General features: G+C 44.3%; 3 protein-coding genes across 3 annotated transcripts in view; 2 read left to right on the top strand and 1 right to left on the bottom strand.

Moving 5' to 3' along the window:
* Positions 1-5,432, bottom strand: part of rgs7a (regulator of G protein signaling 7a) — a 34,606-nt gene extending 29,174 nt beyond the window's left edge. Inside the window, exons 1-2 of the mRNA XM_029834765.1 lie at positions 5,173-5,432; positions 4,196-4,310 (exon numbers count right to left, since the gene is read on the bottom strand). Of these exons, the coding sequence (XP_029690625.1) occupies positions 4,196-4,273 (78 nt within the window). The 5' untranslated portion in view covers positions 4,274-4,310; positions 5,173-5,432. The remainder of the gene's footprint in view (positions 1-4,195; positions 4,311-5,172) is intronic.
* A 3,893-nt stretch (positions 5,433-9,325) lies between these two features.
* Positions 9,326-11,534, top strand: LOC101062529 (ubiquitin-conjugating enzyme E2 D2). Its single transcript, XM_003963733.3, has 7 exons — positions 9,326-9,478; positions 9,853-9,916; positions 9,990-10,021; positions 10,294-10,371; positions 10,458-10,563; positions 11,086-11,179; positions 11,245-11,534. Exons 1-7 carry the CDS (start codon positions 9,455-9,457, stop codon positions 11,288-11,290), a joined length of 444 nt encoding a protein of 147 aa, XP_003963782.1. The 5' UTR covers positions 9,326-9,454; the 3' UTR covers positions 11,291-11,534.
* Positions 11,535-12,457: 923 nt separating this feature from the next.
* Positions 12,458-25,127, top strand: part of LOC101066933 (protein bicaudal C homolog 1) — a 36,131-nt gene continuing 23,461 nt past the window's right edge. The window contains exons 1-2 of the mRNA XM_011602963.2: positions 12,458-12,776; positions 24,282-24,328. Of these exons, the coding sequence (XP_011601265.2) occupies positions 12,584-12,776; positions 24,282-24,328 (240 nt within the window). The 5' untranslated portion in view covers positions 12,458-12,583. The remainder of the gene's footprint in view (positions 12,777-24,281; positions 24,329-25,127) is intronic.

Below are 25,127 nucleotides of genomic sequence, written 5' to 3'. Positions count from 1 at the left end.
TCACCACAAGCTTATGTCACTGATTCTGTTAGAAAATCCAGGCAAAAAATGATCAGATTGTTCAGAGCCATAAATGCCAGTTCTCCATCTAACAGTCTGCCAAACTCCCACACGGTCCCTCAAATGTGAGTGCAAAACACAAAAGAACATGCATGTTTTCATACACATAGAGACAAATGGCATCCTGGCAAGCTACCGTACAAAGAGTCCTACTTCACACACAAAGATTCCTCTCTGATCTGGCAATTATAGATCTGCCCGCCTCGTCCCCCTCAGTCTTCCTATATTCTGATTGCAGTTGGAGAGAGACAGGCAGGCCAAGAACCCTTCAATCTGGCTCTTAACAGAGAAAGAGCTGAAAATGTGCTCAGATCCTTCTGCTTTATGATTCATCATAGACGTAGGATGTTGGGGTGCCGTTATTGAGAACAGGGCAGGCCGCAACGGTAGCACTAACACGCAGATTAGATGAAAACACTCAAAAAGGAATATGACCATTGAATTGGAAGTCATTTAAACAATGACCAATTTGATGTTTGTGTTAAAGCTTATGCACACGCCACATTTGTTTCTGCAAAATGATTTCTTGTACACAACCGAATAATCAATGGAGGAATCGATGGGATGGCTGAATTCCTCTGCCCTCTGTTACTTCTGTTTGTTCATCACTTCATGTCATGGCACACTGAGGGAAAATGTGCTTCATCCACATATTTTTCCCACGCGTTGAAATGGAAAGGACAGAACGCTCACATTGCCACAACACACAATATATTGAACACTAACAGCCCATAATTTCACTCTGTTTAAACACTCTCCCAAAAAAGTCCCTCTTGCTCAGATTTGCCTCATTTTCACCCTCAGACGCTTCATTCAGGGATACTTCCTACAGAAAGCTCAGTAGTGGCATCTCAAATCAAATCAAATCAATCTTTATTTATATAGCGTCTTATACAATCAAAATTGTTTCAAGGCGCTTTCCAGAATCCCAGGGCCTAACCGCAGACAAGCAACAGTGGCAAGGAAAGACTCCGCTTTAACAGGAAGAAACCTTGAGCAGGACCAGGCTCATGAGGAGAGGAGAGGAGAGGAGAGGAGAGGAGAGGAGAGGAGAGGAGAGGAGAGGAGAGGAGAGGAGAGGAGAGGAGAGGAGAGGAGAGGAGACCATGACCCAGTGGGGTGACAGAGGCCTGTCAGGTGATCATGTTTCCGGACCCTGGCAGCCTTGGCCTATAACAGCATAGCTAAGATGTGACCTAACGATTAGCGACGCCCTAAGTATGATAATTTGTCTATCTATGATAGTAGCTGGAACTACAGAATTAGTAACAATAAGCTTTTTCAAAGAGGTAGGTTTTAAGTCTGATCTTAAAAGTAGCGATGGAGTCAGCCTCCCGTACCTGGACAGGGAGCTGGTTCCATAGCAGGGGGGCCTGGTAGCTAAATGCTCGCCCCCCCATTCTACTCCTAGAAACTCTGGGAACCACAAGTAGACCAGCATTCTGAGAGCGGAGCGGTCTATTGGGCTGATAAGGTATCACTAGCTCCTCCAGGTAGGATGGAGCTAGGCCTCTGAGGAACTTGTAGGCCAACAGAAGGGTTTTAAAAATAATTCTCAATTTAACGGGCAGCCAATGAAGCGACGCCATTACAGGAGTTATGTGATCTCTTTTGTCAATACCTGTCAGAACTCTGGCTGCAGCATTTTGGATCAACTGGAGGCTTCTTAAAGAGTTGTTTGGACACCCTGATAATAAAGAATTACAATAGTCCAGCCTGGAAGTAACAAAAGCATGAATTAACTTTTCAGCATCATGCCGCGTCAGTTGCTTCCTAATCTTTGTGATGTTCCTCAGGTGAAAAAAGGCACTTCACATCAAATCAAAACAAACAATAACTGTGGCTGTAAACTTCACCACAGCTGTTTCAGACTGGCATGAAAAATTCAACTCTCTTAGCAACATTTGACCTACATAGAGCCCACGCACGCACGCATCACATCATTATTCATGTGGCACACATGTAAGTTATGAATGAAAGAAGACATGTATGCACTGTAGAGAGCCTTTGAGTCTAAACACTCCGCACATTTAGCATTTACAGTAAGGCTACATGGATGCAGATGCTAACAAAAACTCTCAGACAAGTGCAACAGAAATCCAAATCAGCTCACTGGAAATTTTGCATTTCTCAATAAAATAGATGAGTCTCGTATTATTTGTTAACACCCTCTCTGCATACATCTAGCACAAAATAAAATATACATGCATTATGTGTGTGCTCAGATGACGAGAGCAGAGGGGTGGACGAGCAAGTCTGAGGCCGTGGAAGGTAAGAGACCATTTCTGCTGTACCCATAACATACAGCTCCACTAATGTACTGCAACATACTGTCAGTGTCCTCGTAGATGTAGCCTGTAGCCAAATAGCAATGCTAGTGTTTTGTGGCAGTGACATTGGTGTCCAACATCAAGGCATAAAGGCACCACCTGAGCAGTTATTTCATCCTGGTGTGGATCACTTGGTGAGGGCTGCAACAGCCTTTGAGTCACCTTCAGCCAGACGGTGATTACAGGTTAAGTTAAACCTACTCCAGAAGCACAATTTCATCCTTGTTGCCTTCACTATTTCTGAGCATTCTGAAGTCTTTGTAGGTCAGTCAGTCCCCAGGGCCAAGCTGCAGCCAGAAGTGGTCACAGAGACAGAAGAGACGCACAAGAAGATATCTGAAATCTTCCTGACTGCAGCTGTGTCTACACCACAAACATCAGAAGACAGCAGCGGACACTATTTGCTTAAACATAAAACTACTTTACAACTTCAATGTAAAGGAGAGTTTTTATACATTATCAGGCTGATTCAGCAAAGTTCCGACCTGTCAGGCAGCTCAAGTCTTATTTACCTGGTCATCGTGAAAGAGAATGACGCCATACAGGAGCAGAAACTACAGCCTGAAACACTACAAACTCCTGGATGGTTGCTGACATTATTGAGCTTCATATCCAGGTTGGTGGTAGGTTAACAACTTGGGAATGACACTGCAGTCTTCTGTCTCAATAAGTGTACCTTTAAATGTGAAATCCTTACCAATTCTGACAATTGTGAAAGAATTAGTTAATCCTCCTTTCTGAAGGTAAACACCACACAACTGGGCAAGGAGACAGCAACATGCAGACAAGAAAACACCTTCTTTGCATGTTGGGTTTGTAAATCATGGTGGATCAATAGCAAAAGAAGGAAAAGACGCCACATGTAATTGAATAGCTTAGAAGACCTCAGTTCAATATTTCAGTTCTCACACAGGATACAACTGCTTTTCATGCCTTGGCATAGCTTAATGGTCTTCAATTAAATTTACCAAGAGATGCAATTTCCTTCACTGTCTACACAACAAAGAAAATGGCAAAGCTGTTAATCTGCACCATCCCCAACAATAACAGGTTGTCATGGCTAACCTGAACCCTTTGTTTTATAGTAGCAGGAGTTCTATAACTACTAAAAAATTACTACAATCATTTTGTCAAAACACACATTCACAGGATCCTTTCAGGGATGCTTCAAAGGGGAAAACCAATCATTCTATACCTTTAGATATATTTGGTGTTCCTAACGTATATGGCTAGTATTTGCGAGAAAACATAAGCTGTAACATTCTATTACATGGAATAACGATGCCCGGCTGGCATGATTGAATATGGCACCTATTTATGAGCATGAGAGGGACACAAGGGTTTTACTAATAACCTAACAGGAATACCTGTCTTGATGCAAACACAAGTGGAATGATCAGTAGGTCATAGGAGACACACATACACCGTACACAAATACATCTGTGTATTTTCTATAGTTCTCTAATTGGACCACAAGTGCTGTCGGTAATACATAAATTATTAAGGAATATCTGTTCGCCAATGTAACGCTAACTTGAGTAGCTTCTGGTTCCTTTGAATACACAAAGTTTCTAATTCATCCTTAAACAGGTCAACAACAAAACAGTGCATGTTTGCAGCAGTGTGTGTTTATATGTGTGTAAGAATGTTGGGAGTATAAATATGCTGTCTGAGAATATCTTCTTCAAGCATCAGCAGGGATGGTCCATTCTGGTACTGCTCACGGTGAGGTAAACTGATCAAGAGTTTCTCACACGCGTTCTCACACACACACAACGCATGCCGACTAAAAATAGCAGCCTTACCTTTCTGTACACTATCATGTTGGGAGACTCATCCGCTACCCCATTGGTCCCCTGTCCACTGCTGTTGTTCTGTGCCATGATCCAGAAAATGGGCCACAGGAAATTTCAGCTTCTCCTGTGGACAGAAGGTCCACTGCTTTATCAGAAGAACAATGGTCTGGACATTATGTGGCCCAACCTCACCAAGAAAAGGATAATTTGAATAACCATGTTCATTTTTCCACAAAAAATGTTCAATTATTCATAATTTCTGCACGAAATTGATGTGCACAAATTTTAGAAGGTTTGTGTTTCATCACAAGGTCTTGACAAGGACATTTTTAGAAGAGGCTGATTATTGGATTTGCATGGCAACCAGTGAGATATGATCCCACACCAAAAGGGGTGAAAGTTCAACTTGCCAAAGAGTGATTATTGGGGCCAAGTCTGACTTTTAATTGTGGTTCACAGATGGAGTCTGATTAAAAACGCTGCAGGGCTCCATCTACACACCCTGAAACTGGGAAACACAAGAGCAGGAAAAGTGAAGCCCAGAGCCCTGACAACAGTAGATGCAGGGAAACATCGCGCAGTCGCTGCCTGGCTCCTCTACAGTGTAGCTCCAAATGCATCCTCTGATTCAGAGCAGCCATCGTCGGAACGCTTGAACGCATCGCATGCACGTTGCCGCTTTATCATTATGTCCTCCTTTACGACACCCACACAATATCACTGGGAGGTTTAGTCTGCAACGCTGAATAACAGCCCCTTGCATGCAAACAGCGGAGTCATGTCACCTGCATGAGACTGGCTCTACTACACAGTTCTCGGCACACGCCAACGTCCATTTCTGCATCGCTGCCGCAAATAAACCACAATCAAAACGCCCGTTTTGCCTTCACCTTTTCCTAGTCATGCGTTGGGCCGAAATACAGAACAAACACACGTCGACGTCGGTGACCGGAGGAGAAGCCGGGAGGAGGAGGAGCGGCGCATACCTGAAAAACGCTCAGTCCGCTGCAGGACCGCTCCTTGGTCTGGAAGCCTGATTCGTCTGGACTGGACGTGTCAACTGGCAGCCGCAGGAATGCGAAGCTTCTTCATCGGCAGCCTGTAGAGGCAGACATTTGGAGGACACTCGGTGCTCTACAGCTCTCCGTCTTTCTCTCCCTCTCCCTCTTTGTATTTCTCTCCTCTCAAACGATGCTCAGAAGCGCGGGCACGCTACCTTTAACGTCCGCGAACGCGCACCGAGCCATGAACACGTGAAGAATCAATTAGAGCCGTACAGCTGTTTCTGCGGTGCACAGTGCGCTGCCGTGCGTGTCTGTGACGGGCTGCTTCTGAGATTTAATGTTTGAGATCAGCTGCTCCAAATTTAACGTCAGAAAAGTTACACTATATTTATCCAGGAACAATCTTAGATAGATCCTGTTTTTTGTGTGATTCCACAGACTTCTGCCCCATCTGTGCAGAATAATCTTTACTTGCTTTTAGCTCGAGATATTTAAAGAGCCCAAGCCCTGTGGAACAGTGGACAGAGGCATCTAGATTCTCTTAGTTCAGGACATAATTGAGCTGGTTAAATATGCTGAGAGGGAACCTCCTGTGGTTCCTGTGCTTTAGCCCAATGACAGACTGCAGAGATTTCAAACGGGACAGGTGGTCACGCCTCTCACCAAATTCTATTGGAAGAAGCAAAAATTATGTGACCATAAACTTACAAAAAGGCTTGAGCATTAACAAAGTTCTACTTTTTGTCATCAAGGCCTTCAATAGACCAAGGAGGGGCTACTGCAGGCATCACTCATGTGGCCATATTCTTGGATGATATCCTACCTAGGAAGAGACAGAGCTGAAGCATTTATCAGATTGTTACATTATTTAAACACTTTAGGTTCTCTCCACCCTCCCTGCCCCACAGAACTAAAAGGAAGGGAATTTGTACCTCATACCATAAGAAAAAAAAAAGGTTGTGTATTCTGGGGAAGAGAGTAATTTGGCCAGAACTAGGACAAGACTCTGCACCGGTCTGTTGTGGTGAAGAGAGAGCTGAGCCAAAAGGCGAAGCTCTCGATTTACCAGTCGATCTTCGTTCCTACCCTCACCTATGGTCATGAGCTTTGGGTAATGACCGAAAGAACAAGATCACAGGTACAAGCGGCCGAAATGAGCTTCCTCCGTAGGGTGGCTGGGCTCTCCCTTAGAGATAGGGTGAGAAGCTCTCCTCTGGATGGATGGATGGATGGATGGATGGATGGATGGATGGATGGATGGATGGATGGATGGATGGATGGATGGATGGATGAATGGGACAAGAAAGTCTTTTGAAGCAGTTTAGTCACAAAAGAGTGTCAAGAATGGAAGCAGTGGCCAGGAGCCATGTACAGTGCACAAAAGAGGACAAGACTGTCCAATGTTTTGTAACGTGTCAAGAGCACTGAACTGTTGCAGCGACAGAGACCTGTGGGAGGGGCCACGGCCCTGTAGCCTCATCAAAGGTTAAAGGATGCACATTCCAAATGGTTGGATCCAGTGAACTCTGCTACTTCAGCCACAACAACTGAGTCCACACTTTGACTGAAACTGGTGACAATTGCCACTGGTTAGAGTTGCAAGGTGTAGGAAGATGGTGTTCCCATTAAAGAACACTCCACACAACTATTATTATTATTATTGTTGTTGTTATTATTGTGGTTATTAATAATGATAATAATAATGATAATAATAATACACATATACATGAACAGACTGACATCTGACCTTTTGCCTTATATCCAATCAGAAGCTTCACAAAGGGGCCACGGCTGCAGCCACAAAGAAATAAAACATAGAAAAATGATCATAGGCCTACAAAAAAAACTTCTAGATGCTTAGCTCTAATATTGCCCCCTAAGTAACCCCCTAATGCTGGGGCTAGCTCTCTAATTAGGGTGGGGAACCTTTTTGGGGGGTCAGCAGCCATATTTATTTTTAAAAAGTCCTCTTAGGCCCAGATTATTGTTATCATGTACCTGGAGAAGCAAAAATGTTAAAAAAAAAAAAAAAAAAAAAAAAAGACGTACATACACTGTAGCTGAGTCTGCTGATAGCTTTATTACATACTTCTCAAACTACCCAATTGCAATGGCTGGAAGTGATGATGATAAATGCTGATGAAGAAAATATTTCTTTTTACAGTTTCACCATACTTCTTGGGTAAGTTCTGAAGCCATTTGCAAGAATGACACTTTTTAAAGGATGCACTGCACCACAACTCAAGAGAAAAATGGTTCTTGCCGAAGATGATAAAAGTTAAATACAGGCTAAATTTCCATCCTTCACCCTGGATAAAAAAAAACATTTCAATATTTTGGGTGTTGTTTCTCTGTATTTAACTGCTTATTACCAACATAACATACCCAATAAAGGACTGTAATTTTAACATATTTACAAGGCAAATACTTTCTAGGATGTAGTGTCCCTGTATTTACTGTCTTTTACTAGTGTTAATTACACGAAAACAACTGTGTAGAATTTTATCTCGCAGCATTTCAAGCAGACTAAATTTTGTGCGTTGGTACAACAATGGAAAAAGTGGAATTCCCCCCGGAACTCCGTTCGAGTGTGGGTTTCCGGCGGATGAATTAAATCGGCGCACACGACGTTGTCTCACATTCATCGTCCAAACCCTAAAGTTGAAACGGTAAATGTGTGAATATCTCACCTGTGTAAACTCATCAGAGGAACCAACACCTGAAAAAACCTAAAAATATAATTTGTTAAATTGGAAAGGTTTGATAGATTAGAAAGGATTGAAGTTAATAAATTCAGAAAAGCTTATTGATTTAAAAGGTTATCAACACAAAAAATAAACCATTCAAGAAAACGTGAAGGATACTATTATTATTATTATGATTATTATTATTATTATTATTATTATTATTAGTAGTAGTAGTAGTAGTAGTAGTAGTAGTAGTAGTAGTAGTATAGTAGTAGTGATATAATAATAACAATATATTGTTGTTACAATATATTGTCTGGTGCTTAAAAGGTTTAATTGCTTTGTGTATAAAGTGCCACAATCTTTACTAACACCCCCACCCCCTGTACAGCAGTGAGGCATGTTTGTATATGTCTATGTAGTGTGTGTATGTTTTACTAAAGTTCCCCAGTACACATCCCCAGTGTCTCTAAAACTTGACTAAAGTCTTAGATACACTGGGGATGTGTTATCACACGTTATTTTAATTTTTTTTAAAAAAGGACTCTAAATAAAATACACAGTGATAATACACAGTAACTACATCTACATCTTAGAATTAAGTTTTACTAAACTAACCAGTTGTTAATTGCTGTAAATAAGAAAATGGCAGCAAAAGACATAAACATTTAAATATGAGTCCAATAAATGAAGTGTACTGACATTTTCAGTTGTGAAAATGACGGAAGAAGTTTGTCAAACTATGTGAATTCCATCATTTTGTCGTTAATCTTTCCTGAGTTCAGATTTTCCTTTTGTGGCCTCATCTCCACCTTCTTCTTCCCAAGTACACCTGAACGCTTTGAATTGGGGGATTTATCACTTCAGTAAACCTCTTGTCCGTGAATATGAAGAGCTCCAGTTTCTGCCTCAGCAGGTGGATCAAAAGAAAAGAGTCAGGCTCATTTCTACTATAACTGCTCACTAAATGGGCTCATCTTCTTCATGTGACTGAAGTACTCTCTGGCTTTCTTCCAATAACTCAACCTATAAAAAAGAAATGTACTAAATTAACATTCAAAAAAGGAGTGTTCTGTAATGAAATTTAACTTGACTCATCAGAATCATCTGAAACTAGCAGGTTTGTCCATGTAAATAAGTTTTAATTTGCTGCTGCAGACACGGTTTTCTTTTTTCTCAGCAGGTTTTCTTTTTTTTTTTTCTTCAGCATTTTATGGGAGATGTAAAAAGAACAATCAGTTTTTTAAAATTGCCATGCTTCGAATTTCGTGTACTTCTAAATACTATTTAAAGATATTTAACCCAGTAAACATTCAAGCAGCTTTGCTTTTTTTGAGAGTTTCGAATGGGTGACTAGAGTCTTAGATGGAAATGTGAACATTACGGGAGGGAAATGTACGGTGCCGGTCTTTTTTGGAGATGAAAACTCATTTTCCCATAATGCACCACGCCATTATGTTCCGTCAAACAAAAACACGGAAACAAACGAAGCATTTGTCAAACCTCGCAATCTGCGACTACTGTTGAACCCTACAGCTGTCACAATTAATCGTGTAGCTTTTTTGGCCGCATTCCACATGTCTTTCAAAAGAATAGAGAAGGTAAATTGAATTTTACCTCTATGTATTTTAATAATGTTGATTAAGGTGTGAAGCCTGTATGTTTCTACAAACATGCTTATGTCATCATCTAATGTATGGATACAATGGAGCTAAATCTTACACCAGATGCTGCTCTCAGCAGTTATATTGTCCACAGCAGTTGCAGTAACACTAGAAACAAAGTGTCTGAGTTAAATGAACTAACTTAGTCACCAAGTTGGTTCAGAAGGCAACAAAGATGAGTTCGCTGTGAAATTTGTGTCTACATTCTACTGTTTAATTGGTTTCTAAGGCTTTTACATTGGGCACATTTACACACTTTACTATCTTATGTCCGAGCTGTGAGTCTTAAAACTCTGTGTTAAATTTCCCAGGAGTTAAGAGACTTTTGGAGGGATCCTCCATCTTCCTGCTCAGCTGGACCACAGGAGAATGACAGTCAGTACAGACATTTCACAGAGAATCACTATTAACTTGACTGTGTCTGATATCTGATCTGTGTTTCCTTCAGTGTTTCACTGGAAGGCTACCATCACTGGACCGGTGAGCCTTTCCTCAAATACTGCTTCTGGATGTCATGAAAGACAAAGGGGTTTTATGGTGGTGTCTTTTTGTGTGAAGGGCACATACTGGTACCCTTCATCCCAATGTTGCTCTTCAGTCTGCTGAAATAACAGGAAAGTGGGAATCCACATTCTCCTATTTTAGACAAAGCAGGGAAAACATTAATTACAACAAGTGGCTTCTCTAATAACTTGTATTCACTGAGCAAACACTGGCATTATGAGTTCAACAAACACTTAGCTCTTTTTCAGATGGACAGTCCTTATCAGGGTGGGATTTTCTCTCTGGGTGTCTATTTTCCTACCGACTATCCTTTCAAACCACCAAAGGTAATACTGTATTATAAAAAGTTGAGACAAGGACATTTTATAAATTTCAAAGTAAAAAAAAATAAAGAAAATATTGGTTTTGCTAGGTTGCCTTTACAACCAGAATCTACCACCCAAACATCAACAGCAATGGGAATATCTGCCTTGACATCTTGAGGACACAGTGGTCACCTGCTCTCACAATATCCAAAGGTCATTTTGTCTAAATATAGAAACATAACAATGACAATAGGTCACCATCTCATCGGGTCTGTTTTGCAATGAGCCCCCATAATCCTGATCAAAGTGTACGGAAGGAATCACTGTTCCCAGTCTGCTGATTGGTCATGTTATGGACACAGGTGAACCCCACCTGAAGACAGGCCTGCCTTCTGCATTCTGCAGAGCCTCTTTATCTTTAATGCCTCTATAACAGCTTATTTTTGTTTTGGGTTTAAAAAAACAAAAACATCCTACAAATTTCTCTGTATTTTGTGGGGGAAATGCCAAGAAAATAGATTTTAAAAAATTCTATACAAAATCTTGAAATGGATCATCAGGTTCTGTGTGGCAGCTGGTCTGGTTATTATGAAGACTTTCACACACACACACACGTGTCTCTATTCATGATTAACATCACACACACACACGTGTTAAAATCATGAATAGAGAACTTAAAAATGGGTTTAATTAAGCACAACCTTGTGTGAATAATGGTTGTCCTCTCTGCTCCAGTTTTACTCTCCATATGCTCTTTGCTGTGCGACCCAAATCCAGACGACCCATTAGTCCCAGATATTGCTCACATATACAAGACAGACAGAGAACAGTAAGTATAGAACAAGATATTATGGTGTCATCTCCAAAAACATTTAATTTCTCTTCCCCGTTCAGGTACAACAAAACAGCAAGAGAGTGGACTCAGAAATATGCCATGTAAAGATGTGTCGGCCGTCTGAACACCTCAGAACAAGAGCACACCATTTCACACTGGCTTCACTATTGTTATTGTTATTGTTATTATTATTATTATTATTGTTGTTGTTGTTGTTGTTGCTGTTGTACCTTCATAGATTTTCTTTGAGTAAAATTTGCCTTATACGGATAATGGTGCATTTAACAGTTACCAAAGTGACTTGTAAATATGATGTTTGACAGAGAAGATAAATAAACAGAAAATGTGATTCATGGTTTTGTCTTTTTCCCTTATGTCGATTTTCTTTGGTTGTCAGTTTAAAAGGCACCGTCTGCTCTGTTAACCTTCGGCCATTAGGTGGCAGCCTTGTACACAGATGTCCTCAGTCCGGTTGGTTCTGATGCTTCTCCTTTGGTTCTGGTCAGGTCATTCATTTGGCTATTGAACTCTACAGTCATGAAATTAAAAAGAGTAAATCTGGCTCTATACACTCAGTAACCATGGAAACCTACAGTCTTCACTGTTTTATTGGACCTAATGAGGATTTAGTATGGAGCTAAATCGAGGGTAAAATGTAAAAGTAAAGAATTAGTCATCCAAGGTAGGTTTCTGTGTCAACTGGACAGTTTTTCTTCTCTTTTGAAGTCGTGTCTTTTGAAGAATTACTCCTTTACAACAGTCAGCAACAGTTTTCACTCAAGTCATCACAAAGCTCTAAATATCCTCGCTTATCGCTCTTCTGGAGAGGCTGTGTAATTATTTAAAGGTGGAGAAAAGAACGGTTTCATGCTGCTTGAACTGGGGCTCATTTTCTCATCCCGCTGGCCAGCAGCACCTTTGTTTGGTTTGCACCTTTGTTTCCTGAATTGCTTTCTTTCAACCATTTCCTAGGATGTGAAGCGTTTCCTCTGTAAACCAGTGAGCTGATGGCTGATGTGCTGCTCTCACCAGAAACCGTCGTCCTGACTGAAAAAGGAGAGATTCAAAGCCTGCACTTTTCTGTTCAAAGTGGCTTTGTTTGGATTATATGCTGGCTTTATGAATGGGTTTTGGCTCACATGAACTGGGTATTTTGCAGACGTTCCGCAGCCCGTGACCGTGAAGCAAAAAAACTCCAAACACGCTTATTTTGCACAAATCTCTCCAGAGTTTGGAACCAAAGGGAGGGGGGGGTCGCTGGTGTTCCTGGGAGGAGCCGCGCTTTTTTCTGTCGATGACACGTGAAACTTCTCCCGAGGAGTTGCTCCGAGTGTCTGCTGCGAGCTGCGCGCTGCTCCGTGAATAATCTGGCCCCTTGAGAAGCTGTAGCGCAGCGTCATGGCTGCCCAGTGCGACTCTTTATCCGGATACTTGCCGCAGTCGGACCACGGATCCAACAGCGAGTGCAGCGCCGACTCCCCCCTCCCGGGATCCGAGGAGGATCTGAGCGGACCACAGCCGCTGCCGGATCCGGAGTGGACTGAGGAGAGGTTTCGGGTGGACCGCAAGAAGCTGGAAATCATGTTGTTAGGTAAAAGTCCAGATGTTTGTCGGGTATCAGGCCACGTTAATCGCCTTCGCCCCACGGTTTGAAGGCATGTACTTAGACTCGTTTTAATGGCTGTTTGAACACTGTTACTGCTAAGTGATAAACCTTTACAACCTTAATACCTTTAGAGTTCTAAAATTCAGTATTTGTGGTACAAAAAGGTATTCGATAGCATGCCCCGCGCGTGATCCAATTAAGGGAGTTAATTAGGCCGTTTTGTGGATTTATTTGGTACAGACACATTCTATACAAACATCTAACATCTAAAAAAATAGTTTTATATGTTACCAAATGTGACCGTTGTTCATAATTGACCTTTTCAACAAAAGTTAGAGCTTTGTGCATGTGGGGCTCCTGCAGTAACCAGTCGCGACCACAAGTGTTCGCTGCGGAGGCTTCGGTTTGTTTTTGAGCTGATTTTGCTTTAACGTCTCAGTCTGTACAAAACAAACGTCTGCGACACAAAAGAAAAGAGCTGTGATTTCTGAGATGTTAGAATATGCTGACGGTGAGGAGCCGACTTTGTGGAAAAATACAATCCCTGGACATCCAGGAGCAGCGAGTATGTGGTTGCTTCCATTTAAGATGAAAGTGTGTTTAGCACATAATTCATTCACTTCCTTCTGGTTTCTAATGATGCAGATGTTGACAAGTTGCAGCATCAAAAAATGAGATGAACGGAGATAAAGACAGCACATTTAAAGCCCAACATTTAGAATAAAAGTTCTGATCACATATTTCAGTCCCATTTTATTGGCAACAAATAATTTAGCGCTTAAAGTAATCTTTTCCCCTGGAGAATGTCCTGGTTACAGCCTCGCTGCTCGGTACATTCCTCAAAGCTCCATGTCATCCCTAACTGTTCCAGGAAACCCAGAGGCCGGCCCTAAATGTGAGTGTCCCGGACATACCGCAGGCCACAGCCTGCTGCCGCCTAAACCTGTCTCTCCGTACCCGTGCATGGTCCATATCGCATGGCGGGACTTCACCGTGTCTCGTTTCTTAATAGCTACATCATGACATCATGGCTGACGGTGCTCATGTTGACGCTGCAGCTGAATTCTGTAGAAGAGGAACAGCCGAGTTCCGCAGCCGCTCTTCTGTGCATCGGTTCTAACGGTGCTCCGCTGCTTTAACCTTTAAACTCTGCCCTTCCAGTGCATGTCCATGCGTGACTGGTTCCCTCGCTCCTACATCTGTTGTGCTTCACACGTTCTGCTCTGATTAAATCTGCTCTACATTTGTTTCTCTGTGGATCAGAGGTCTCAGCTCTTCTTTCTCCAGGCTCTTTCCACGGCCTGATCCAGTTGGATCAGAGATTCGGAGCATCTGGCTGTTTTGATTGGATGAGATGTGTTCTTTAATGTGGGACATCATGTCCTGAGTTTAGCTTGAAATACTTTTACTTTTACTTGCAGTATATTTGTATTTGGTTTATTGTCTGCGACAGGATCTCTGAGTTTTGTTCTGGACCCTCACCTCAGGCCACAGGCTCGTCCTCCAAACACTCTGTGTTAGATGACTGATGACAAATCCAAGGGTGTCATGTCTAAACTAAAAACTGCTGCAACTTTAAAGACCAGGGCCATTAATTATGGAGCTGTAGTAACACAAGTTTTGGAGTAAAAGTCCAGATAAGAAAGAGTAAATCTATCTGACTGATCCGCAGATGATATTCCAGATGAGATAAGAGAAGTTGATGATAAAGCAGCCACATTCTATGAGTGAGTTAACAGCATCATGTAAAATGAGGAGACATAAGAGATTACATGAAGGCCAACTTTGGGTGTTTAGCAAAACTGTTTGCTGCTTGACTTGATACAGACATGAGCGAAGCAGTTGAAATGAAGCCTGGCCTATAAGTGGCTTGGTTCAGTTTACAGCAGATAGATGTAAATTGTAAGTTCCATCTCAAATAGAAGACATGAGGACATCTGCGTCCTCCAACCTTTTGTTGCTGTTACTCGGTTTAATGTCGACCAGCTGTTGTAGTAAATTCAGACGTCAGCCAGAGAGGTGAGGGAGCAGTACAACAGAAATCAGGATAATTAACTCTGGGATCATGTGTATGTGTGTGTGTTGCCAGGAGGTTTGTGTGAATGTCAGTAGGACATGAGTAGGACATGAGTAGGACATCGGTCAGGCTTCTGAGACTGCAGAATTTGCCTGAGAGTGATAAATGTTTAATAATATGGCCGTGACTCATTGAGAGACACACGCACATATATCTTTAATTTGGATCAGCCCTATTTTACTCTGCTGTTGGCTCATGTTGCTCTTCAGCAAACACACATTGGCCATCTCTGCTGCTGGCACTGATGCAGATTCTGGAACTTGGATCAATAAATAGTGTGAACTGACAACACGGTGTCACCCCAAGACACCCCATTTGGGTTGGTTCGTTATGCTGTTGGCACCCTTAAATAGAACTCCCAGGGTTGAGATGCTGACACGGGTGTGAGTGTGAAGGATGCTTTTACAGCAGCATAGAAGAAATTCACTGCTGCTTTTCTCTGAAGTTTTGGGGCAAGTGTGGGGAAAGAGGCAATATTTCCTTAACCTGAATTGTTCCTCTTCAGCCATCCACAGGGGCAACAAGGTTTTTATACATGTCCCTCAAAGCAAAAGACAGGAGCTGTGATGTGTCCTGAAGGAGCGCTGTGCTACACTGACTCTTCTCTGCAACACTGTTCTGTTTCAGGCTGAAAACACCTATAAAACACCTGAGTGCAAATGGCAGCATCCACCTCTGTCCTCCACCTCTGTCCCCCACCTCTGTGCACTGCTTTGACCTGTTGTGTCAGTACTGTGACCGTGCTCTGGCTGCAGGTTTCTCCTCTCTCAGCAATGATGAGGAGCTTGCTGAAGCCTCTTATGGTGCCAGCTGTGTGGACATGTCATAAAGGAGCTGCAGCAGCCACAACCTGTTACTAATGGACGGTTTTTGCTCACTGAACTAATTTGTTTTTTTACTGGGGAGCTCTGCCTTCGACACTAAATGGACAAGCTCGGTGTTGGAGACATGTCTCACTTTGTGGGGACAGTGGACAGAGAACAGACCTTTTTGCCGCCATTAAGAAGGAAATCCTCTTCCTCCTCACTAACGGCGGTGCTGCAATTTTCTCATCTGCATTAGAGCTGCAGAGGAGTCAGACTCTGGACTCTCATCCTCACTTTAACACTGAACACATTCGGACCTGACCATTGTGTTTCTGTCTCACACTCTTTATACGTAATGGTCTGAACAGATGGTCAAGATGGAGACACTGAGCAACTTTAAGAATTCTCTCTGAAATGATGTAGAGTGGAAAGAAAAGGAGTTAATCTTAGAGGAAAATTCCTCCTTTTGTCTGGATGTTAAAATGATTTTGTTATTTGAAGATGACGGAAAGATTCCAGCTGAATAATAAAACCTGTCCTCTGGATAAATCAACATTTCTCTCCTCCTTTTTCCCTCCTTCCCTTTTCTGAAACACACTGCTACAATTAAACAATTCTCTTCCACTCTGCTTACGTGCTGAATTCCTTCTTCCTGTCCATGATGAAGCTTTTGGGAGCTGTAGCCTAATTCAGCCTCAACCGGTGGAAAAACCTGTAATTCATTACTGGAGAAAATAAAATTGGGGGTCCTGTTTCAGCAGCTCCAGTTTAGCTGCAGCACCAGGAACCATTTCAGCTCCTGAAACCTTCTGAAAGGCTGACATAAATCCACATTTAAAAAAAAAAAAAAATCAGATTTAAAAAGTGCAGATTTACATACAGTCTGGTTTGCGGTTGCTATTTTAGAAATGTTTCTGGAGGAGGGCACCCCGGCTCAGCCGATGGGCTCGTGCACTCGCAAAACACACATAAATGCATAAAGAGACGCGCCACCCGGCCTGTAACTACTGCCTTCAAGAACTCTCAGTGTTTATCTTTAGAGGCTTTTGGTTTGGTTCCCTCAGTCAGCAGCACAATGTGCTTCTCCTCAATTTGCCTGATTCTGTCCTGCTGCTCCCGACGCTGAAGATCTCCCCCCTCACTTAGAGAAGCAAAAATTCCATAAAAGTTGTTCAAATGTTAATGTTGTTGAGTCTGTTCTCCTAAAGCCATCTCTATGTGAATAATAAGTGACTTCCATCTGTCTCTCTCTGCACTGTGGGGGTCCAGATACCAGGGATAGTGCACTGTTGCTTAATTGGTTGTGCAACATTTGTGTAAGAGGAGATAAAAGAAGAGGTGATAACTTACACTCGTTGCTATCTGGAAGCAACTGGAAGCTGTGGTGTTTCCTGGAGGCTCTCAGCTGCTCTTGTTGAAGCCATCTGTGTGTTGATGCGCAGGAGCAGATCTACAGCATGAAGTAAGATTGAATCATTTGGTTTAAACTGGATTCTCAAATTAAATTGGAATCTATGTGAATGAGTGCCAAAACTTTGAACTATATGAAGGAATTCATTCTGTAATTGTTTTGTAGCACCGCGATCCATCCTCTACCGCTTATCCGGGGTCGGGTCACGGGGGCAGCAGCCTAAGCAGAGATGCCCAGACTTCCCTCTCCCCCGTTACTTCTTCCAGCTCGTCCGGGGGAATCCCCAGGCGTTCCCAGACCAGTTGAGAGACATAGTCTCTCCAACGTGTCCTGGGTCCTTCCGGGGGCCTCCTACCAGAGGGACATGCCCTGAACACCTCACCAGTGAGGCGTCCAGGGGGCATCCAAACTAGATGCCCAAGCCACCTCATCTGGCTCCTCTCAACGCAGAGGAGCAGCGGCTCTACTCCGAGCTCCTCCCAGATGGCAGAGCTTCTCACCCTATCTCTAAGGGAGAGCCCAGCCATGCTACAGAGGAAGCTAATTTTGTCTGCCTGTACCCGTGATCTTGTTCTTTTGGTCATTACCCAAAGCTCATGACCATAGGTGAGGGTATGAACAAAGATCGAACGGTAAATCGAGAGATTCTCCTTTTGGCTCAGCTCTCTCTTCACCACAACGGACTGGTGCACCAATCTGCCTGTCAATCTCCTGCTGCATTCTTCCCTCACTCTTGAACAAGACCCCAAGTTACTTGAACTCCTCCACTTGGGGCAGGATCTCCCCCTTGACCTGGAGAAGGCACTCCACCTTTTTCCGGTTGAGAACCATGGCCACGGATTTGGAGGTGCTGATTTTAATCCAAGCCGCTTCACATGCGGCGGCGAACCGATCCAGTGATCGTTGGAGGTCACGGGCCGATGACGCCAACAGGACCACATCATCTGCAAAGAGCAGTGACCTGATCCTGAAGTCACCAAACCAGACCCCCTCAACACCATGACTGCACCTAGAAATTCTGTCCATAAAAGTTATGAACAGAATCGGTGACAAAGGGCAGCCCTGGCAGAGACCAACCCTCACCGGAAACGAGTTCGACTTACTGCCAGCAATGCGGACCAAACTCTGACACCGAGCGTACAGGGAGCGGACGGCCCGTATCAGCGGGCCTGACACCCCATACTCTCGGAAGACCCTCCACAGGACCCCCCCAAGGGACACGGTCGAATGCCTTCTCCAAGTCCACAAAACACATGTGGACTGGTTCGGGCAAACTCCCATACACCCTCCAACACCCAGTTGAGGGTGTAGAGCTGGTCCACCGTTCCACAGCCAGTGCGAAAACCACATTGCTCCTCCTGAATCCGAGGTTCGACTATTCAGTGGACCCTCCTCTCCAGTACCCCTGAATAGACCTTACCAGGGAGGCTGAGGAGTGTGATCCCCCTATAGTTGGAACACACCCTCCGGTCCCCCTTCTTAAAAAGAGGGACTACCAACCCATTCTGCCAATCCAGCGGCACCACCCCCGATGTCCACACGATGTTGCAGCGTTGAGTCAACCACGACAGCCCTACAAGATCCGGAGCCTTAAGGAACTCCGGGCAGATCTCATCCACCCCTTGCCACCGAGGATTTTTTTGACTACCTCGGCAACTTCAGCCCCGGAGATATGAGAGCCCGTCCCCAGGTCCCCAGGCCCTGCTTCCTCACTGGAAGGCACGTTGGTGGGATTAAGGAGGTCTTTGAAGTATTCCTTCCACCGATCCACAACACCCCGAGTTGAAGTCAGCAGCACACCATCGCCACTATACACAGTGTTGACAGTGCACTGCTTCCCCTTCCTCAGACATCGGATGGTGGTCCAGAACCTTTTCGAAGCCGTCCGCAAGTTGTTCTCCATAGCCTCACCAAACTCTTCCCATGCCCGGGTCTTTGCCTCGCCAACCGCCGTAGCTGTACTCCGCTTGGCCTGCCGGTACCTATCTGCTGCCTCAGGAGTCCCACAGGCCAGTAAGGCCCGGTTCGAATCCTTCTTCAGCCCAACAGCATCCTTCACCGCTGGTGTCCATCGGGTTCGGGCATTGCCGCCACAACAGGCACCAACCACCTTGCAGCCACAGCACCGGTCAGCCACCTCAACAATGGAGGCACGGAACATGGTCCACTCGGACTCGATGTACCCCACCTTCCCCGGGACATGGTCAAAGCTCTCCCAGAGGTGTGAGTTGAAGCTCCTGATAGGAGACTCTGCCAGACGTTCCCAGTCTATCCGGCATCTTTCCCCACCATTGGAGCCAACTCACCACCAGGTGGTGATCAGTTGACAGCTCTGTCCCTCTCTTCACCCGGGTGTCCAGAACATGCAGCCGCAAATCTGATGACACGACCACAAAGTCAATCATTGGTCTGCGGCCTAAGGCGTCCTGGTGCCAAGTGCACATATGGACGCCTTTATGCCTGAACAAGGTTGTTTGCTATGGACAATCTGAGACGAGCACAGAAGTCCAATAACAAAACACCACTCAGGTTCAGATCGGGGGGGGCGTTCTTCCCAATCACACCTCTCCAGGTCACACTGTCATTGCCAACGTGAGCATTGAAGTCACCCGGGAGGACGAGGGAGCCCCCAGAAGGAGCACTCTCCAGCACTCCCTCTAAGGACTAAAAAGGGTGGATACACTGAACTGCTGTTTGGGCCATAGGCACAAACAACAGTCAGGATCCGTCCCCCCACCCGAATGTGAAGGGAGGCTACCCTCTCATCCACCGGGGTAAACACCAATATACAGGAACTGAGCTGGGGAGCAACGAGAATCGCCATCCCTGCCCGTCGCCTCTCACCATCGGCAACTCCAGAGTGGTCGAGAGTCCAACCCCTCTCGAGACGACTGGTACCAGAGCCCTTGCTATGCGTCAAGGTAAGGCCGACTATATCTAGTCGGAACTTCTCATCCTCACGTACCAGCTCAGGCTCCTTTCCCATCAGAGAGGTGACATTCCATGTCCCTAGAGCCAGTTTCTGCAGCCGGGGATCAGACCGCCAAGGTCCCTGCCTTCGACCGCTACCCAACACACAATGCACCCGACCCCCTTGGCCCCTCCTGCAGGTGGTGAGCCCACGGGAAGGGGGTCCCATGTTGCCTCTTCAGGCTGTGCCCAGCCAGACTCCATGGGCAGAGGTCCGGCCACCAGGCGCTCGCCAACATGCCCCGCCCCCAGTCCTGGCTCCAGGAGGGGACCCTGGTGACCCATATCCGGGCAGGGGAAACTTAGAACCAATGTTGGTGCTTGTTATTAGGGGGTCCTGGGCTACGCTTTGTCTGATCCCTCACCTAGGACCTGTTTGCCATGGGTGGCCCTACCAGGGGCATAAAGCCCCAGACAACGGAGCTCCTAGGATCATTGGGACACGCAAACCCCTCCACCACGATAAGGTGGTAGCCCAGGGGGGGTTTATTTTTACACCTTTCTCTTGAATTTCAACTGCAGCACCATTGGGTTTGGGTGGGACAGGCTAGGGTTGGAGAGATTTGTGCTTCAACCATGTTAATGAAGCGGTCTTCCTGTGGGGTTCTCAAAGTGTGAGCTCAGGTTAATGTGAGGATGGGAGCAGATGTGGATGCTAAACTCCACATCTTCTTGTGGAGGTTGTCATGTCTGCTGAGCTCCTGCCAGGAAAAACTAAAGCTGTTGAACATTTTCCCTGTGATGATTAGTAGCAGGGTTGTGGATTTCTGCTCTGACGTTTAGAGATTAACTGAGGCCTTAACAAGCCAACGTTTTTTTTGTTTTATATCCATCCATATTGTTGGTCAGGATTTTGACAACGATTCTGACATGGAATAAATATCTTGATAGCTAGATATTCTTCATTCTGTGTTATCAAAGCAATGCTGCTAACATTGGCACCGCTAACATTTAGCATTACATTTAAGAGTTATTTGGGGTTTCAGATCTAATTAGGATTGTTTTTTTACAGACTCATTCTTTCCATCAAATCTGAATTATTTTTTACTAATATCTCATGGTGAAAGAATTCCTCAGGGTTGAGCTGCTTTACCAGATCTTCTGTGTCTGTTGTTTTCTTCAGCGTCCTGTTGAAGCCATAAATGTAGAAATCAACACTGTTTACATTCCTTTCGTGTCAAAACACGGAATCTCCCAGGTCTTTCCACAAAATAATGGATGCCAGACGTCCTTCACGTGTGTCTGCTGCAGACCTTGCTGGCCTACCATCTCAGGTGGTTTACATTAAAATCACCTGTGGAGCAAATATACAGGGGTGCATGTGGGGGGCTACAGCCACGACATGTCCTAAGAAAGTGGTTCTAGCTCAGGGGGACAATGATGATGATGATGATGAAGCAGTTTGGGCAGAAGAAAACAGTATTGTTGTAATATTCGTCATCTCTTTGGTTCTCTGTCTCTGTCTCTCTCTCTCTGACTCTGACTCACACTCTTTCTCATTGATGGTGTAATTTGCACCAGGGTTGATTTGCAAGTGAACCAAGAGCCACATTTTATTTGCAGTCAAGTGTTCAGGAGGACCAGAGCTCACTTGTTTGGTCCACACCAGAGTTCAGATGAGCTTTAACACCTGCCCAAACAAAGCGGCCAATCCAAGGAAATGAACGCTGCATCATTTAGAGAGCTGTTTGGTCCACTTTAGCTCCCTAAAAGAAGTGAAGAAGCCACGTCTGAATAGTTTCTGGATCAGATTTCTAGTGTTGCTGCAGCCTTTAATGAAAGAATAAATTTCTTGGCGTATTGGTGATTCAACAAGTTTTCCACTTTTGGAGTTCAGTTTTTTGGTTTGGGAGGGCCGTAACTTTATCCTTGCAGAGCCTGCTGGGAGCAGCCACATAAACACATGACTTATTTTATTTATTTATCATCCTGTTGTATTTCTCGTCAAAGCTGCCAACCTTCATTATCCACAATGCTGTTCAGCCCCAACTGTTTAAGCGAGTTAAGATAATAATGCACTTTTCCCACTAAACGGCAATCGTTGGCATTTCCAATGTTGCTTCACTGCTGGTTTTGTCTGCTTTTACCTCAGGATGATTTCACATTTATCACTTCTTTACTCTCTTAAACATTTGAAGATTTATTTTAGGTATTTTTAATTTCTAAAGATTACTTTATGATCATTTAATGTCCAGGGGCTTCTTTGTGCTGTAGGTTAAGCTATTGTTTTCTCATGTGAGGTTAAGGAGACCATGGCGTCACTCTCAGGGATGCGTCTTTAAGAGCAGCTGCTCTTGGCTTGTGAATGAAAGATAAAGGTTGTGACGCTGCAGACAGAGGGAGAGACGCTTTTCTGTCCACGTGGATCTCCTTCCTGAGGAGGGCCACCTCATTAGGAATGTTCCTCTTCTTGGTCTGATAGAAATACTGTACATCTCACAGTTTTGGTCCTTTTTGTGAACTTGGAGGACTTGACTTTAAATCCTTCCAGCAGGGTTCAGGTTGTGAAGCTTGTGGTAGTTCTGCATTGTCTCTGGGTTCTCCCCCACAAACGTCCATGCCACACAGCTGGTGACGGGATGTCGTATTTTCACTCATGCTTCTAGATTGGATTCGCTCCGGGCTGATTGTGCCTGATGGTGTCTTTTGGCTTGAGTCATCTCTGCAGGCTGACTGATCGACTTGTTTAAAGTTCAATGTTTCATCATGGCCAACCACACACTTGAAAAAGCACTTTGCGCGTGCGTGCATGTGTGCGTGTGTCTCTGAGTGTAGCATTGACGGTTTGATGATCCTCCACTGATGAGGGATCAGTTTTGAACCTCATTTTATCTGTGATATTTTTTTTTTAGATCATCTATGCAGGACAGAATTCTCCCCTTCCCAGAAAAGTCTCTTGAAGCATCCACCATTTTATTCTCTTCACCATCGTGAGGCAGGTCTGACTCCAGCCACAACATGATAAAATTTTCTTTGATTCATCAAAGCTGATCATGTGATTAAGATGCTGTTTTGATCTTCTGTAGCAGATTAAATAGGCTCCCTTTGGTGTGTTCTGGGAGATGCTCTCAGCTGTGATGAGTTAGCCTGTGAGTTGCCACACTTCATGTGGAACTGACTTGAACCCCTGAGCCAAGGCACAGCATCCGCCTCTTCCTAATTGGCTGCCTGGCCTTGTTTACAGGCTGCTGTGTGTCCTTCTAGACCTCACTGATGATCTGTGTTTCTGGCTGAATTCATGTCATCAGGCAGCTTTTATGTTTCAGGTGTATTTCTGACAATGTACCATTGATGAACATCTTCTCTCGTCTGTTCAGGTTCAGTGTGAATATGTTAGGGGGAAGCACTGCTCTCGGCGCAGTGGCCTCCTGCCACCAAGGTTGGGGCTTTGATTGCATTGGTGTGTTCTACTGTTACCTGTGTTTGTTTGAAACCTGTTAACGGACAGCTGAAGGATGGATGGCAGAAAGTTCCTGTGATACCAACAGAAGTTTTCGTAACTGACTAAATCTGACTTTAGTTTAAGTGAATTTTTGCCAGCTGTAGTTGAAACGTGACTGTAGTGGACTTGCCTGGTCGACAGGTTGGCAGTCGCCCACCCGTGTGCGCGTGGGTGACTCGTGCACTGATGGGTGAGCAAAGCCACAGACCTGGAAGCCCTGTTACTGTGACGTGATGTGATGGTGGTGACCGCTGCACCGCCGCAGATGAAGTGTCATCACAGCCATATTTGTCTTGGCAACACCAGACCGGCTGAAATGTGTCCTTAAATCTCCAAAATCCCAAATGACGGAAGGGATGGGAGAACTGGCTTTGCATAGATGATATGAGTTTAGCATGGACAGTTGAGGGGATTTACAGATGTGCTGTAACATCTGCATTTTGCACCGGCCCCTCTTTCTGCGCAAGTTCACCGTATCTGCAGAGGGAGTTTCTTGACCTTTTCACCTGCTTCTCTGTGAATGACGGGTTTTTCTCTCTCTGCTGCTGTCTCAGCCCTCATTTCCAGCAAGCCACATTATCACAATGTGGCTCTGTTTAGGGTCATCAATTTTACGCACAAGCGGGGACTAATCTCAGGGATTGCAGAAGATGGCTGAAAATTGTATTCCATACTTCCAGAAAAGTAGATCCCCGCGCCCCAAGGGAAGATCCTATAAGATGTATGTGATTATGTTGTGTGACGCATGTGTGAAATTGTGTTCTGTGTTTGTGTCTCCCTCCAGCTGCCTCCGAGGGGCGAGTCAACGGCGGGGAGGATTTCTTTCAGAAGGTGAGTGAAGTAAAGTGTTTGCTTTGTCTGTGGGTTGCATTTGAGCCTCGGCGGGTCAGGATTTGTGTCTCAGTAAGGCGGCAGATGTCAGGTGCTCCTCCAGTCACTCATCATTCTAATGAAAGCAAACACAAACCAGCCAACAGACTTGGTGTGCTGGTGTATCCCTGCAGGGGCTCTGATTGGATAACACAGCTGAGCCTTGCATAATGAACTCTAGCTTCGTAGATCAGATCTCCATGGAAGCGCCAGCCTGCTCCAAGCTCGGCCTCTCTCAGCTGCTATTTGAATCTGATTCTCCATCTTAGCTCAGTCATCACAAATTGTTGGCTCTAATGACCTTTTACCCACAATAATTATTTCTTTTATACTATTACACCTCGCACAAGTTGATTCTATAGCAAAGTTTAAGAAAAGGGGAATAAATCCACACTGTACAGTTCGTTTGTTCCACTGGTGATTTACATTTATTGAATGTTTCTGACTCTTTGGTAAAGTTGAACCATTATTACCAGTTATCGTGTGGATCTTAAATGGAAGAATAACAATGCTTAGACACCAACCGCTGACCCAGTTTATGAAGAGGTAATTGTAAGTTGTCATTTTTCAGGCTTGGTTAGATCAATAAATTCTTGTTTTGAGTTCAACAGTTAATGATAAAAATCCCTGTAATGAAATAAATGTCGGTGGTTTGTTTTAACATTCCTCATTTGTCTATTTTTCCCTATTTGGCTTTGGAGGTTAGGGAGCTGTGTTAAATTTTAAAGAAGGAAGCAATTTAGCTGTCCCTGAAACACTT

This window comes from Takifugu rubripes, chromosome 4 (genome assembly GCF_901000725.2).
Source record: "Takifugu rubripes chromosome 4, fTakRub1.2, whole genome shotgun sequence".
Taxonomy (NCBI): Eukaryota; Metazoa; Chordata; class Actinopteri; order Tetraodontiformes; family Tetraodontidae; genus Takifugu; species Takifugu rubripes.
Note: the sequence above shows the minus strand (reverse complement) of the source record. Positions and strands in the feature narration are given on the sequence as shown.